Below are 17320 nucleotides of genomic sequence, written 5' to 3' on the forward strand. Positions count from 1 at the left end.
GCAGGCTACAGTCCATGGAGTCGCCAAAGAGTTGGACACAACTTAGCAACTAAACAATAAATAATATATCACTTTTTGAGGGACATTTGATTTATAAGTATTTTCTACAATGTTATAGGGAAACAAAAGCACTACATGGTATTTCAGTTTTAATACACCAATTCTGCCCTTGGAATCTTGTCTGAAATTAAACATCAACTAAGTTCAAAAGTAATTATTTTTTTATTTCAACTCTATAAAGTATACAACAGGCACTCGGCAATTACAGCTGCAGGAAAAATACAGAGCAAATCAAAGCAGGTTAAGTTTATGAAAAAGTTTTTAATCTACATCAAAAGAGTGCAAGTGGTCAGTGACCACCGGATGACAGTTGTTGCATTCTGACTAACAAAGGACTCTTTCATGTAGAACAAATTGTAAGAGGACAATCAAATAACCATAGCTGTAAGAATACAAAAGAACCGACCAGTTGTAAAAACATCATACACTGAAATAAATTTGATAGATGATGCTTCGAGAAATGTCCCTTTACTCGGAAGTCCAAACCTCTGAGTCACTGTCATGTCCCAGAGCTCTGTCTGTTGATGCAAGGGCAGATAAAGAGGAGGGCTAACAACACACGGTCAACGTTTAGCTTTCTAGGTCTGTCGAAAACTTGCCTTGTAAGTGATTTGCATATACAAGAACTCAGAGGAAGCATCCTGTTTTGTTGAGTGGTGCAATTTGTTCATTATTGGTTTCATGATGAGGCTTGGTCAGCAGTCATTTTCCAATTTTTCTTTTGAGTTGGATGGTTTTTCACAGAGTCTAAAAAAGGAGATTTCATAACTTGACTGCACTAATTTTTTTTTTTAAACTGAATCTGCACAACTTAGCAAAACAGGAATACCTGTATACAGACTGATAGTATGTCATATATTAATTTGACCTGCACATACATTTATACATTTCACAGAAATGACGCTGTATCTCATTAACAGATACACAGCTCTGGTACATTGAACAGAAATAAGAGAACAACTTCATCATTTCTGTAATTCATCAATATTATATAATAAAGGCTTATAAATTGTCAGCAGAAAGAACTGTAAAACGCAGCAAGCTAAGAAAGGACAACGTTTTGAGGTGTGTTTGTCTTTGTCATGCAGCATAACACCAAATTTGTTTTTTTAATAGGATGCCATGAATTTAAGGCACTTGCAACAATGCCAGATAGCCAGGTCATGTTCTAAACTATGGGACGGATGAATAACAGTACAGTTGACAGAATTTTCAATAATACTGACAATCAGGACATTAATTCAAGTCTACTTGGACCTAAAAACTTTATTCCATACAAATTAAATGAAATAATAATGCTGTGAAACACTAAAAAAAGTTATATGTACCACAAAATATCACACAAAAATATCTATTTACATAAATATTTGTCTGTGGTCCTATTGTGAAAGAAAACATTGTTATGGAGAATGCACAAATCACCTCTACTGTATGAAATCAGTTCTAATAGCCTTATTTTCATGGTAGCTGACTTCTTTAAGTTCACCATCAGTTCAGTCTTTTAGAAATGAAACAGGAAAAATTCAGTAGTTGAATTTATATAGTATACATGTGTGCTTCACATGCATATTCCATAATTTTAGGTAAAAATTATGATTTGTAAAGAATATAATAAAAATAAATGTTTTAAATGGCATGTGGATCTGATTCCTATATTAAAGAAGGTAGAAACATAAAAATAATCATTCATAGCAAATTTCCAAAAATCATTTTCCCTAATGTAGTCAATCTATCTCAAGTATAATGATGTTCCTTTCCTTGGCAGTTTTCAGTTTTCCTGTGAGCCAGGACACACAGAAAGCCCTTATATTCCATACTTGAAATATTAACAAGAATGTCAGCTAACAGTTCAAACAAGCTGCCACTATTCTAACTTATCTGGATGTTCTTGTAAGAAATGAGAAGGGGCATGAAAAATTCAGAAATCAAGTGAGATGTGCTTTATGAAGCCAGCCATGAATTTTAGCCCTAGTGTCATCATTAAGACAGGATTTAAATCCTTAAAATTCACTGTTGAACATTAGATGAATGTTTTCTCTTAGTAACTCTTGTAAGATGTAGTTCACTTGTATTTTTGGTGATTGCTTTGGACAGCCTAACGCAGCGCCACAAGTGAAATGAGCAAAGATGCAATAACAAGTGGGAGAGATGACCTACAGTTACATTATGCTCAATGCCGCTTCTTCCTTCTCCACAAAACTTGAACATATTGGTTGTCTTAGACTTGAACCATAGCTCCAAACCCAGAGTAAGTGCTGATTTCTGGGGCTATTGGGATATTTTGAAAGTTGCAGGAGAAGAGTCTCTTATTTAAAATGACTAGGTAAATTTCATTTTCTAGCAAACCTTTAGCATGCCTAAACCACTGTCTTAAAAACATCACTGAACATTGAATGTAATGTTGCAATTATATATTTTTAAAAGCCCAAATTAAAAGCAATATTAAACTTCTGAAGTAACATTACTAGCTGGATTTTAGATTGATATGTTTAATATTGTTTTTTAAAACCTGTAGAAGAAGGTATCTTGAGGAACAATTTTGAGAAATTATTAAGGGAGGGAAAAATCCAATAATATGAGAATAATAATATCTTAAGATCAAAATTTTAAATTTATTGTAATTACATATAATATGGCCTTAGTACTTTTGTTCTCCAAATGTTTCTTAGATTGTTGTTTTGATAATGTATCGTATTCTAAAGTCTTGTTGTGAAAAATTTAAACAAAAATCATAATATATGCCTTCTTGAATACTATATAATGATCTAGTTGGACATATGTTTTATAGAAATGTATACATTTGATTGAGTTTTTAAAACAAAAAAGCAAACCTCTATTTAATATGCCATATTCACAGTTTCAAATCAGGATGACAGCTTGTAAAACTACACATTTGTCTAAGGAGTTATAATGCTAGTTGGCTCTGCTCCTTAGGACAGCTAATAGTTGTCAACTGGCCTGCCAATAAAGGACTCTTTGCCAATTCTTTTCTCCATGAAATCAGTTTGTTATTTTCAAACCTAATCTTTTCCTAGCTATTATAATATTTCAGATTTGTAATATTTCTGTTCTATTTAGCTCTAATTTACTTTTAAGATAGCAGGTTCCTCTTTCTCTCTCTCTCCTTCCTCCTCCTTTCACATGTTAATAGACGCATATTGCCATGGACAAAAAGGTAATCTCACACCTGGCCAGGTTCTTCTCTTGTTCCTGACCTCATAAAGTTAGGTTTCTCATCTGGTGAATCAATGGTTTTGTGCTTTCTTTTCTTTTTTGGTTCAGGCCTAAGACAGGAAGCTAGTTCAAATACATTTTTAGTCCCCTTTCTCCCTTTACCTTAGACTATGCTGTATAAGTGAAATCTGACAGGAGTTTGGTTTGATAACTTGAGTGAAAATGCTTGATTCTCTGGCTACACATATAATGATTAGAATTTGTGTTGTCTGTTCAGACACTGACATTTACAGATGAAAGATATACATAGCACCTATATCGTGTTTTTTTTGGATGGATCTTAATCCCTCTCCACCCCGCCCTATCGTAAGGGTTTATTTTTATAAAAGGGAATATTTTAAGCCTCAGTTTGAGGGTGTGTTAGGTAACAAATAAAAACCAATTGGCTGCTAGTCATTTATTTCCAGGACCATCTTTAAGCACACTATTTAAAAAAATATGAAATGGTTTGTGAATTGCTTTTTTTCCCCCATTCTGTCATGCCAATTTATCAAAAAGAAATGAACAGATACATCATGCATGTTGATTTTTCTTCAGTCCTCTGTGAAAACACGTATGTACCTGCTATGAAATTTCTCAGCAGAATCCATAGCAGTTGTGCTTTTATCATACCAATTTTTAAAATCTGTCAGAAAGGAAAGGTAACATTCAGTCTCGTCATCAGCACTGCTGGGAAATAAAATCATGAAACTTCTAGCACTGGTTTGACATGACCTCTGTGACCAACAGATGTGTGGTCCTCTTGTGTACGGTATATACACTGGCTTGCAGAAACAGAACCGACAACCCTCACCTGAAGAAAGGAAGAGTCCAGTTTTTGTACCATAGTAATCTATCGTACCCAATATATTATTTTTTGATCTTCTTGATAATTCTAGCAAGGTACTGACTCTTTTACTAGATTGAAGTGTTTCTTACAGTCTTTCAAATTATAATCAGAGCAAAGCAAGATCATTGCAACAGTGGAGAACATCTCTTTAGTGGTGAAAGGCTTTGCTTCAGGACCACCATGTCAACTGCTATATTTAGGTTCAAACAGAAAACATGTAAAAAGCACTACTGTCATCTAAGCAATAAGTCCTAATGCCACTGTAGTTACTGGAGCAGCATCGATCAAAGGCATCATGGTGACCCCAAGCACTCAGCTTCTCTCTTTCCTTCAGGTTTGCTGGCAGCTGTGTCTTAGAAAAAGCTGTCTTCAGCAAGGCAGAAGCAGGTAAGAGAAATACATTAGAAGTCTATGTCCCATCCTGAGTTGTCATCAGGTGGCGGTTCGTCATTGTCCTCAGGGAAACTGTCAAAATTGCTTGTGTCTGTGGGTGATGCAACCTGTAAACAAGAGTATTAGTGGGATTCCAAGCTAGATTTTTAAAAGCATTCTTTATTCATTCCTTATTCAGTGGCTATTTTTGGCATGTTTACCATGCCAAATACAAATACAAAGGATTTGTCCTTTGTATTAAGGATTACAGTGCTGAATAAAAATAGGGATAGTTTTTTGCCCTTCCAGAGTTTACACTCTAGGAAAGAATAAGTTGTGTGAGTAAAAGAAATAGTTACAAAACATCTCTGTAAACTCTTACAAGTTTACTGGCAGTTCAATATGCAGAGCATAAATAAAAGTGCTGATAAAGCAGACTTTAATTTCTCTCATATTCTATAATATTTAGAACTTCATATTCTATTATATATTTATATACATATTATATATATATATATATATATATATATATATTCCTCTATTTAATTTACTACTACTGTTGCATAAAAGGAGACCCCTGGTGAGTATAAGTTAGGATACTTTAGGCTTTTATTTTCCTCTTAAAGTTTCTTATTCTGCCTTTGTTTTAAAAAGAAAACTTCATGAATGCAGTTAACAACTGTACTTTACTTTGTGAATAAACATAAATATAGGCATACAAATTAAAATAATAAGTACAGCAATTGTTTCTGTATAACGAGTGGTCTTAAATTAGTCCCAGAAAAAAGGATGTATATAAATGAAAAGCTCAGGAGCGCAAAACATCCCTCTCCTCATTAGTTAAGACTGAACACATTTTATTAGATAGATGCTGTATTGAATACAAATATAAATGCAGTCAACTGAAATCTATTTCAGGTTAACACAGTGTAAACACTTAGTCCACTTCGTGGACTAGTAGTTTAACAAAACACCTGATATATTAGAAGAGAATGTCTTTCTTTTAGAGCCTGATCAAATAATAAAAGAACTGTGCTTAGGAATACTTTAAAGAACTATGGGGGCAGGGGAGGAGGAAGTATGTGGAGCATAAATGAAAGGATATTGGCCAGGAATTGAAAGCTGTTGAAACTGGTAGTTGAACTGTTATCTAAACCCAACAAAAAACCACAGGGCAGGGAATGTTGTGATGTGGCCCATTTGGATTGGACTCTTGGAGACAGAGCATGGTGGAGTCATACACAGAAGGTAAGAATAACAGACTATCCTAACTCATCTAAGTATACTCAAGTACACACTACAGAACTTATTGCATCTTATTTATGAATATGACTAAATAAGGTTGTGAATATATTCTTGTGCAAAGATGTATAAAGTTTTTATAGTATGTGGAAAGAGATTCATTATACTCTTCTGTCAACACTTATATATTTAACACATTATAAGTTTGAATTTTACAAGATGTCATTATGTTAATCTGATATTTCTCCTATATTTTAAGCTGATCATTGGATAAAAATTTTGAAATAGCAGATCTTTGATGACTGACAAATACCTTTATGTGTATCACACAATTACAAGCTGAAAAGTTTACTTACACTTGGTATTATAGGAGGTGTCAAGGTGCCTTTTCTTAAGCCTTCCCAATTAAAGCCCTCAAACCATCTAAAAAAGGAAAAAGTAGATGGTTAAAGGCATTTTACCTCAGCTAAAGCCTTCTCAAAACAACTTATATGATGTCCATGACTGATGGAAAACAGGTAAGCAAACATTTTCATTATGAGAATAATGTTTTCTATTTAATTGCAGATTTTAAATGTTAGCTTATTAAGTGGAATGTGTGTGTTTTTTTTTTTAATCTAATTGTCAAAATTTTAAGGACCAATTAGCAATTGCTTTTTATTCTAGTTATTTCAGTCATGACCTTGTTCCAAAATGATCATTATAACTTAATAAATGCCGTAATATGCTCGGCCCTACAGGTTGTTATTTTAAGAAGGTAGAATCAGGGAATGAAATGTCAGGATGGAAAATTATCCTTCCATCTGTGTCACTGGGCAGCCTCAGTTAATTAACCTTTTCACATCACTGTCTTGGTCTCTATGTATCCATATCTCCTTTTCTTTTCTTTCTTTCTTTTTTTGGTACAATGAAGGTACTTTGAGAATGGCTTTTTGTGGAAATGGGGACCAAATATCACAAAGGTCTTTGTTGTTGTGGTTGTCTTTGAAAGGTTTCGTCATTAGCAAATGATTACATGAAATTCCTGCAGGCTTTTTAGACATTCATAGGTATTCTGGTAAACACATTCCTTTGGTAGGGATGTGAATTTCCTCTGCATGTTACAGAAACCAATCGGGAAAGACCAATATGATCTTGGTTTAGCTTTAGAACATTCAATCAACATGGGTAAGGTTTACTATTTAAGATGCTGCTATTGTTTTAAAAAATGACTGTACTCTGTACTTTTTTTTCCCACTGTCATAGCATCCAGTTAGGAAATGGTTGAAAAAATATGTTTTAGTTTTAGTTAAAGAAATGAGGCATGATATATGGTAGCATACTTTTGTTTTTAATATTCTGGTAGAGAATAGAATTTCAGAATTAAAAATATATATTTCTTCTTCATGCTGGAGAGGAAAAGTCCTAATTAGTAGGAGTTGGGAAAAACTAAATTCAGTGAATCTGTTGTGTAGAATGTCACAGGATCAGATGCGTCTAAATGAAGTCCTTGAGACAGAACTAGAAAGATCTTAAATAACAAGGCTAACTAGCTTGCCTGTCTCATTGGATGCTCCTTAGACTAGTTGCATCAGTTATATAACCACTAACTTAGAAACATCAGCCTCGGGAAATACTCTCTGAAGTCTTAAACCGTAAGTTATAAGAACACTTACTTGTGCTTTTGAATGTCTTTCACTCCGTTTTTCAAATTCCCTAATCTTTCTGATGGATTATCCCTAAAAATAAAATAATAATTGTTAAAAAATCTGTTTTTTAAAGGATGATAATGGGGAAAACAATGTGGTTGAAACGCTCACCTGCATAGTTTTTTAATTAAATTAGCAGCATTTTTGGCAATCTTCTTTGGAAACTCTATCATGTCAATCCCCCTCAATATGATGTTATAGGTTTTCATAGGATCTGGGCCTGAGAAAGGTGGGCTGCAAGAATGACAGATATGAAGAGAGAGATAGTATTTAGGTTTCTAAACAAGAAAAGTTACAGTGTTAGAACAACTCCACAAATGACAGCAATCCTTATTTGGAGACATATATTAATAGGGGTAGCGGAACGGAACTTGATTAATAGCAAAATGGTGTAGAAACCTTGCCAAGCAAATCATTTAGCAAAACCCTTAAATGGGTCAGGTTTGTCCACTGTTCCCCTCGTTTCTTTTCTAGTGCTGGTGACTAACCCCTCCTGCTGTCCTTAGTCATTCAGAAAGCCTCTTCTGCCTCTTCTATTTTTTGGCCCTTTCTCACATTTGCAAGCTCACTGATTACACTTGAAGGCCAGCATCATTAGAATAGGTGACAGGAACATCACTGATATGACCTCATCTTATGCCAGTTCTACCCTCACTCACTGGGATCCAGGCATACCAGTCTTCTCTCTGCTCCTCTGAAGGACCAAATACTCTCCCACCTCAGGACACTGTTCATTTTGCCTGAAAAGTTTCTTCCCAGGCCTCCTGGTTAATGCCTCACTTATGAAGTCTTAGCTTAAGTGTTATGTTGATTACTCAAAAAGGCCTACTGTGATCAACCTAATACAGCCAATCATATAACCACTATCAACTAACATAACGTAATGATCTAATACCAGAACTTAAAGTTAGATTCACCTATCATACTCTCTTATAGAACTGTTTTTTGCCACTTATTGTGCTTTGTAACTACTTCATTCTGGTATTTGTTTTATACCCATCTGCTCTTCCAGTTCCATGCTGGTATTCCCGGAGTCTGGGGGAATGCATAGCACAGAGTAAGTTGTCGGTAAATATTTGTTGAACTAATGCTCCTACAGAACAGTGCTCCTCCTATCCTTTTCTCCTTCGTTATCAGCCTTCAGAGATAACCTAACCTAGGACCTCCTCTTTGTTAGAAAGGATGTAGTAGCCAGTCCCTCTTAACCAAATCTTTTGGTTTATTTACCTATCCATCCTTGGACTGTGGCTTTGTGCCTGGCTCAGGGAATACAGATGTGACTAAAGTTGACTCCTTCCACCACATTTCCCAAGTTCAGAAATAATTATGATGTGACTTGATAGCTGATTTCCTTGGAAATTATTCTAATACACTGTTTATTCATATTTCTTGGGGGAAGACATTTTATGGATTATTTTCTGTCTGTCATATTTATTAATAGCAGTTCAAATTATTTCCTTCTACTGAGAAAGCTGAAAACAATGAATTACTTAAAAAGGGTTGGATAGTATCTGCCTTAAGTTTTGTGTCCCTATTTTCTGTAGCAAGTACTTTGAAAAAATATTTTATATTGGAGTATAGATTGACAAGGCTGTGATAGTTTCAGGTGGAAAGCATTGGGATTCAGCCACATGTATCCATGCTGCTGCTGCTGCTAAGTCACTTCAGTCGTGTCTGACTCTGTGTGACCCCATAGACTGCAGCCCACCAGGCTCCCCCATCCCTGGGATTCTCCAGGCAAGAACACTGGAGTGGGTTGCCATTTCCTTCTCCAATGCATGAAAGTGAAAAGTGAAAGTGAAGTCGCTCAGTCGTGTCCGACTCTTTGCGACCCCATGGACTGCAGCCCACCAGGCTCCTCCATCCATGGGATTTTCCAGGCAAGAGTACTGGAGTGGGTGCCATTGCCTTCTCCGACATGTATCCATTCTACCCCCCAAATCTCCTCCCATCCAGACTGCCACATAACACTGAGCAGAATTCCCTGTGCTATACAGTAGAACCTTGTTGGTTATCCATTTTAACTGTAGTAGTGTTTTCATATCAGTTGAAAACTGCCTAACTATCCCTTTCCCCCAGGCCTTTCCCCCTGGCAACCATAAGTTTGTTCTGGAAATCTGTGAGTCTGTTTCTGCTTTGTCAATAAGTTCATTTGTATATTTTCTTTCTTTATTCCACATACAAGGGATGTCATGATATTTCTCCTTCTGTGACTTCACTCAGTATGAAAGTCTCTAAGTCCATCCATGTGGCTGCGAGTGGCATTACTTCGTTCTTTTTATGGCTGAGTAATATTCCATTGTATATACTCACTGCTGCTGCTTTATCCATTCATCTGCTGATGGACGTTTAGGTTGCTTCCATGTCCTGGCTATTGTAAGCAGTGCTGCAATGAACAGTGGGGTGCATGTATCCTTTCTGACCGTGGTTTTATCTGGATATAGGTCCAGGAGTGAGACTGCAGGGTCATATGGTAGCTCTATTTTTAGTTTTTTAAGAAACATCCATACTGTTCTTCATAGCGACTGTACCAATTTACATTTCTACCAGTAGTGTAGGAGAATTCCTTTCTTTCTACATCCTCTCCAGCATTAATTTGTGGATTTTTTGATGATATCCATTTTGACTGGTGTGTGGTGGTACCTCATTGTAGTTTGGATTTGCATTTCCCTAATAGTGATATTGAACATCTTTTCATGTGATTTTTGGCCATCTGTATGTCTTCTTTTAAGAAATGTCTATTTAGGTCTTCTGCCCATTTTTTGATTGTGTTGTTTGTTTCGATGATGTTAAACTTCATGAGCTGTTTGTAAATTTTGAAGACTAAATCCCTTGTTGGGCACATCATTTGCAAATAACTTCTCCCAATCTGTGGGTTGTCTTTTCATTTTGTTTCCTTAGCTTTCCAGTTTAAGTAGGTCCCATTTGTTTATCTCTGGCTTTATTCCCATTATTCTGGGAGATGGATCAAAAAAGCTATTGCTTCAATTTATGTCAGAGAGTGTTTTGGACTTAATGTTTTCCTCTAGGAGTTTTATAGTGTCCAGTCTCACATTTAGGTCTTTAATCCATCTGAGCTTATTTTTGTGTAATACGTATTTTCTGTTTACTTTCTCATTAACTGTTACCTGTCAGTTTAAACCACTTTTTATAATGTATTAACATTCAGTTCTATTTAGTATTCTCCTAGAATTTAAGGATTTTCTCTTTATATAATGTTATGGTTGACTATTCTCTTTGCTCTCAAGGTAACCTGCCAGTTTTTATTTTCACTATAAAAATGAAGTACCACCACATCTTGGATTTATTATCAACAGCTTCATGTTTTTTCTAACTTATATTTTTGCTTTTGTATTTATTTTAGAAAGACAGGGCTTCCCTTGTGGCTCAGCTGGTAAAGAATCCACCTGCAATACAGGAGACCTAGGTTCGATCCCTGGGCTGGGAAGATCCCCTGGAGAAGGGAAAGGCTACCCACTCCAGTATTCTGGCTTAGAGAAGTCCATGGACTGTATAGTCCATGGGGTCACAAAGAACTGGACACGACTGAGCAACTTTCACTTTTGTTAGAAAGACAACAAAAATCACTTATTAAAGGTGACTTTTGTTGTTTTTGCAAGTCATGTATGTTTTGCCCAAGATATTTATGCAATACGTGAAACATATAAAATTACTTAAAAGTAAAAATCACCCAATGCCCTTAAATAATAATAGATACTTACAAATATAATTTCATACATTTCTCTATGTAGATGGAGAGACCTACAAGATTATTATATATCCATGCTTTTCAAAGGAGAGACCTACAAGATTATTATATATCCATGCTTTTCAAAATTAAAAAAAAAAAACTATTCAATTTAATTTTACTTGAAGTTAACATGAGGATAAAACTGAAAGAAATGCTGGATTTCAATTTGTACTTGTTCACCAACAATATTAATTCCTAAATGTCTCTTAAATTAAGAAAACTCACACACGTTTGGTCAATCTACAACAGACAAGGCAAGAATAAAGACAGTCTCTTAAAAATGTGGTACTGTGGAGACTAGACAGCTGTGTGTAAAACTAGAATACTCTCTTCTAATCAAAGACCTGACTGTAATGTCAGATACAATAAAACTCTTGGAGGAAAACATGCAGCTCTATATCACAAAGAAAACATTCCCACTTTTGATTGGGTTAAGACCTAAATAGACCTTAGAAAAATCAAATAAATCTAAACTACATTGAGGTATTACCTCACACTGGTCAGAATGGCCATCATCAAAAAAATCTGGAGACAACAAATGCTGGAGACAGTGTGGAGCAAAGGGAACCAACCCTCCTACACTGTTGTGGGAATGTTAATTGGTGTAGCCACTAAGGAAAATATTATACATGTTTCTTAAAAAGCTAAAAATAGAGTTACCATATGACCCAGCAATCACACTCCTGGGCATATATATCCAGAGAAAACTCTAATTGTAAAAGATACATGCACCCCCAATGTTCATAGCAGCATTATTTACAATAGCTAAGACATGTAAATAACCTAAATGTTTGTCAACAGAAGGGTAAAGAAGATGTGGGACAAACATTCTATAAAATGGAATATTCCTCAGTGATAAAAAAGAACAAAACAATGCCATTTGTAGCAACATTGATGTACCTAGAGACTGTCATATTGAGTGAAGTTAAGTCAGAGAAAGACAAATATCATATATCACTCATATATGGAATCCAATTTTTTTAAAAAAAGAAACAAATGAGCTTATTTATAAAATAGAAGCTGCCTATGTTCTCCTCTAGGAGTTTTATAGTTTCTGGTCTTACATTTAGATCTTTAATCCATTTTGAGTTTATTTTTGTGTATGGTGTTAGAAAGTGTTCTAGTTTCATTCTTTTACAAGTGGTTGACCAGTTTTCCCAGCACCACTTGTTAAAGAGATTGTCTTTTCTCCATTGTATATTCTTGCCTCCTTTGTCAAAGATAAGGTGTCCATAGGTGTGTGGATTTATCTCTGGGCTTTTTATTTTGTTCCATTGACCTATATTTCTGTCTTTGTGCCAGTACCATACTGTCTTGATGACTGTGGCTTTGTAGTAGAGCCTGAAGTCAGGCAGGTTGATTCCTCCAATTCCATTCTTCTTTCTCAAGATTGCTTTGGCTATTCGAGGTTTTTTGTATTTCCATACAAATTGTGAAATTATTTGTTCTAGCTCTGTGAAAAATACTATTGGTAGCTTGATAGAGATTGCATTGAATCTATAGATTGCTGCCTTATGACCCAGCAATCCCACTACTGGGCATATACACTGAAGAAACCAGAATTGAAAGAGACATGTGTACCCCAATGTTCATCACAGCACTGTTTATAATAGCCAGGACATGGAAGCAACCTAGTTGTCCATCAGCAGATGAATGGATAAGAAAGCTGTGGTACAGATACACAATGGAGTATTACTCAGCCATTAAAAAGAATACATTTGAATCAGTTCTAATGAGGTGGATGAAACTGGAGCCGATTATACAGAGTGAAGTAAGCCAGAAAGAAAAACACCAATACAGTATACTAACGCATATATATGGAATTTAGAAAGATGGTAATGATAACCCTGTATGTGAGACAGCAAAAGAGATACAGATGTATAGAACAGTCTTTTGGAGTCTGTGGGAGAGGGAGCGGGGGGATGATTTGGGAGAAGGGCATTGAAACATGTATAATATCATATAAGAAATGAATCGCCAGTCCAGGTTGGATGCATGATATAGGATGCTTCGGGCTGGTGCACTGGGATGACCCAGAGGGATGGTACAGGGAGGGAGATGGGAAGGGGGTTCAGGATGGGGAACACGTGTACACCCATGGTGGATTCATGTTGATGTATGGCAAAACCAATACAATACTGTAAAGTAATTAACCTCCAATTAAAATAAATAAGTTAAAAAAAAATAGAAGCTGACTTACAGATACTGAAAATAAACTTATGGTTACCAAAGGGGAAACATAGAAGGGAGGAGTAAATCAGAAGCCTGGGATGAACAAACACACTGCTATATATAAGATAGATAACCAACAAGGACCTACTGTATAGCATGGGGAACTCTACTCAATATTCTGTGATAACCTATATTAGAAAGAATCTGAAAAAGAGTAGATTGATGTATAATTGAATCACTTTGCTCTATACCTGAAATTAACACAACATTGTAAATCAACTATACTCCAATAAAATTTAAAAAAATAAAAAATATTTTAAAAACTGACTTTGGAGTGTTTTCTTTTATAATGACATAATTCAATTGTAAAAAATACTTAAGATTCCTAATTGTGAATGATGACAAATAAGTATGCCTGTAGTTTTTCTTACCTTCTCTCTCCCACCTGAAACTTTTAAGATTGCCAAAGATTTTAATGTTTCCATCTGCTTAATAACCAAAGTTATTTTGATTCATCTGTTAGTTGACTTGGTCATACAGTAGTGTTTCCAAGAAAGGCCTGGGATACCCACATTTTTTATTGTCTTTATATTTTAAGAATAACTTAATCTTGTACAAATTAGTTGTTATACTCTCTGTCTCTCAGAACGACATAGTTCTTGATATTCCATCTTTTGGCATTGAAGGTACTATTGAGAAGGTTGAGGCCAACTTTAATTCGGCCCATCCCATATATGCGGAGAAGGCAATGGCACCCCACTCCATTACTCCTGCCTGGAAAATCCCATGGATGGAGGAGCCTGGAAGGCTGCGGTCCATGGGGTCGCTGAGGGTCGGACACGACTGAGCAACTTTACTTTCACTTTTCACTTTCATGCATTGGAGAAGGAAATGGCAACCCACTCCAGTGTACTTGCCTGGAGAATCCCAGGGACGGGGGAGCCTGGTGGGCTGCCGCCTATGGGGTCACACAGAGTCAGACACAACTGAAGTGACTTAGCAGCACCAGCAGCATCCCATATATGAAATGCTTTTGTAGCTTAAAGACCCATATGATTATGTTATTATTTCTATCACTGAAGCTAGCAAATCACACTGGGACACATGGTGGTGGTATTACTCTGAATCTGTTTCCCCATGGTCACTGCCCCTGAGTCAAGTCTGTGTCGTGAGTTTTCTGTTACCTAATTGAGTATGTTTCCTATCACATTTGTTATCATCTCTTCATATACATAGCAGACAGAGGAGCCGGGCAGTTCGTGAGGTCAGAAAGAGTTGGGGACATGACCTAGTGACTGAGCAGCAACACCTTCATATACATAGTTGTTGTTCCTATTTCCTTTGATGTCTCTATCTTCTTTCTGTAACAATTTATATATCCTTTTTTTTTTTTTCTTTTCCATTATTTTCCCTAAGTCTGTTTATTCTCTCCCTGGTTGGGTTTTAATTGCTATTATTCTATTTTCTGTTGCTTATATATGATTTTATGTTGCTTATAATCTGCTTTTCAGCTTTGTACTGTTCCTGAACTCTGCAGGCTTACAACTTTTGTCATCTATGAAGATTCAGATATCTTTGAAGATATATATTTTTAAAGAGATCATGCTTAACAGCCACAGAGAAATTCTAGATCAGTTTGTCTGAACTCTTCCTATGTTTCTTTGAATCATTTCTCTTGTATATTATTTAGCTACTTTTGCCTATGTATCTTTCATTTAAAATTAACATAAAACACCAATAAAATCTATTAATTTGAAGTCAACATAAGTGTTTCTTTTTTTCTTATTTTTTTATTTTTTTCTGGACTGGCGACTCGTTTCATATATGATATTATACATATTTCAATGCCATTCTCCCAAATCATCCCACCCTCTCCCTCTCCCACAGAGTCCAAAAGACTGTTCTATACATCTGTGTCTCTTTTGCTGTCTCGTATACAGGGTTATCGTTACCATCTTTCTAAATTCCATATATATGCGTTAGTATACTGTATTGGTGTTTTTCTTTCTGGCTTACTTCACTCTGTATAATAGGCTGTTTCAAGAGTAGTGATATACACTGTCCACAAATGAAATAAAAAACCCACCACATAACTATTCCTGGCAGTGGTAGTACTAGGAGTATCTGTGAGCATTAATGAAGTGCTTCTTATGTTCTAGACTAAGTACTTCATAGATTCACTGTATCTTCATAACCGTGAGACCAAAAGTGCCATCTTTCTCATTTTCACTATAGCTACTAGGTTTTCATAAGTAATTTGTTACATTACACTGCATGCTTCTTCCTAGATCTGAATTATTGGAATGATCTTCAGACTAGCTTCCCCACCCTTCCAGTTTGCTCTACACATTACCACTAGGTTGTTTTCTTAAATACTGTAACACACGTCACTCCTTTATCAGAGACTCTTCAATGACTGCCTCTCTGGATGGAGTCCATACACTCAGGTATAGCACTCATTATGGTTGAAATGTGACTCTTACTGATCTTCCATCATTTCTTACCATCAGCCCTTTTCATGTCTATGCAGTACTCCCCTCTATTTAAGCCATACCTCTCCCTGGAATGTGCTGTACTTTTTATTATTCTTCCTGTAAGATCCAGCTAGTCCTATGTGCTTCAAAAGCCTCCCTGGACAAATTTAACCTTCTTCTGAACTCTTTACTTCATAATGACCATGACCATCTTAATCATTGTGCTGAATGAGCCCAAGGCTTCACGGTGTTATTTGTTTTTCTTTTCCTTGAGTTTATGATCTGTTTTATACCTGGTCGTATCTGTAGTACCTTTCTTAGTTGTTGGTAACTACAATATTATTACACAACAGATCCGCATTCACATTTCAATTAGATATCACAATTGCTAACAGGTTCTCTTAACTTCTATGAAAAACAGACCATATTTTTGTGACTATCATCTTTCTTGCTGACTAAATGACTAGGTTCAGATCTCACAGAAAGACACTAGATCCTTCCACATTCACATATATATATAAATCACGAGACCAAGAGTTGATGTTGAGTTTGTTGCACTCATCTGACGCATTCTAGTTTTTGCTTTAAGAATCCCTGGTTATCTGCTGCTGCTGCTGCTAGGTCACTTCAGTTGTGTCCAACTCTGTGTGACCCCATAGATGGCAGCTTCTGACCAGGCTCCTCCATCCCTGGGATTCTCCAGGCAAGAACACTGGAGTGGGTTGCCATTTCCTCCTCCAATGCATGAAAGTGAAAAGTGAAAGTGAAGTCGCTCAGTCGTGTCTGACTCCGAGCGACCCCATGGACTGCAGCCCACCAGGCTCCTCCGTCCATGGGATTTTCCAGGCAAGAGTACTGTAGTGGGTTGCCATTGCCTTCTCGGTGGTTATCTGCATAACTAATTAAAGTGTGGTAACAAGATCTGTGAAAGTACTTTAAGATAGTCTGATCAGAGTGACAAAGGCAGGAGGGAGTAGCTGTTTGCTGGTCTATCTTTATCTGCAGTTCTCCATCAATGTCCATACCTGCCAGTCAGAAGCTCATACATGAGGATTCCCAGTGACCAATAGTCGGCTGAAATGTCATGGCCTTTGTTCAGGATGATCTCTGGGGCTACATATTCTGGAGTCCCACAAAAAGTCCATGTTTTCTTTCCAAATCCTATTTTCTTTGCAAAGCCAAAATCAACCTTACAAAGAGAGAAACAAGATATTTCAAGCCACTTTTGATTAAGCTTAAAAGTGGAAAAGTTACTTTGTTGAAGTATACTGATGATAATCATAAACTAAAAACGGATGCAAACTATTGTAGTCCTGTCTTCTAAAAGGACTCATCTCTATATTTCAAACAAACAAAGCCTTCCTGATCAGTTCAGTTTCAACAGGAAAAGTGGAAATATTAACATAGGATAAAATTCACATCATCGAAAATAAAGGCAAATCTTTCTTTGCAGAAATACTTTCCATTTTTCTTTCATGCCTGTTGAGATTGGGGCATA

At 36.1% G+C, this 17320-nt stretch overlaps 1 protein-coding gene across 3 annotated transcripts in view; it reads right to left on the reverse strand.

The window, feature by feature from the left end:
* Positions 1–203: 203 nt before the first annotated feature.
* The window catches only part of PRKG1 (protein kinase cGMP-dependent 1), a 1413309-nt gene continuing 1396192 nt past the window's right edge, over positions 204–17320 (reverse strand). For all 3 annotated transcript variants that reach the window (XM_061402665.1, XM_061402664.1, XM_061402667.1), the window contains 5 exons: positions 16848–17011; positions 7537–7659; positions 7393–7455; positions 6094–6160; positions 204–4623 (listed from right to left, as the gene is read on the reverse strand). In XM_061402665.1, the coding sequence (XP_061258649.1) occupies positions 4525–4623; positions 6094–6160; positions 7393–7455; positions 7537–7659; positions 16848–17011 (516 nt within the window). In that variant the 3' untranslated portion in view covers positions 204–4524. The remainder of the gene's footprint in view (positions 4624–6093; positions 6161–7392; positions 7456–7536; positions 7660–16847; positions 17012–17320) is intronic.

Source organism: Bos javanicus, chromosome 26 (assembly GCF_032452875.1).
Source record: "Bos javanicus breed banteng chromosome 26, ARS-OSU_banteng_1.0, whole genome shotgun sequence".
NCBI classification, from domain to species: Eukaryota; Metazoa; Chordata; class Mammalia; order Artiodactyla; family Bovidae; genus Bos; species Bos javanicus.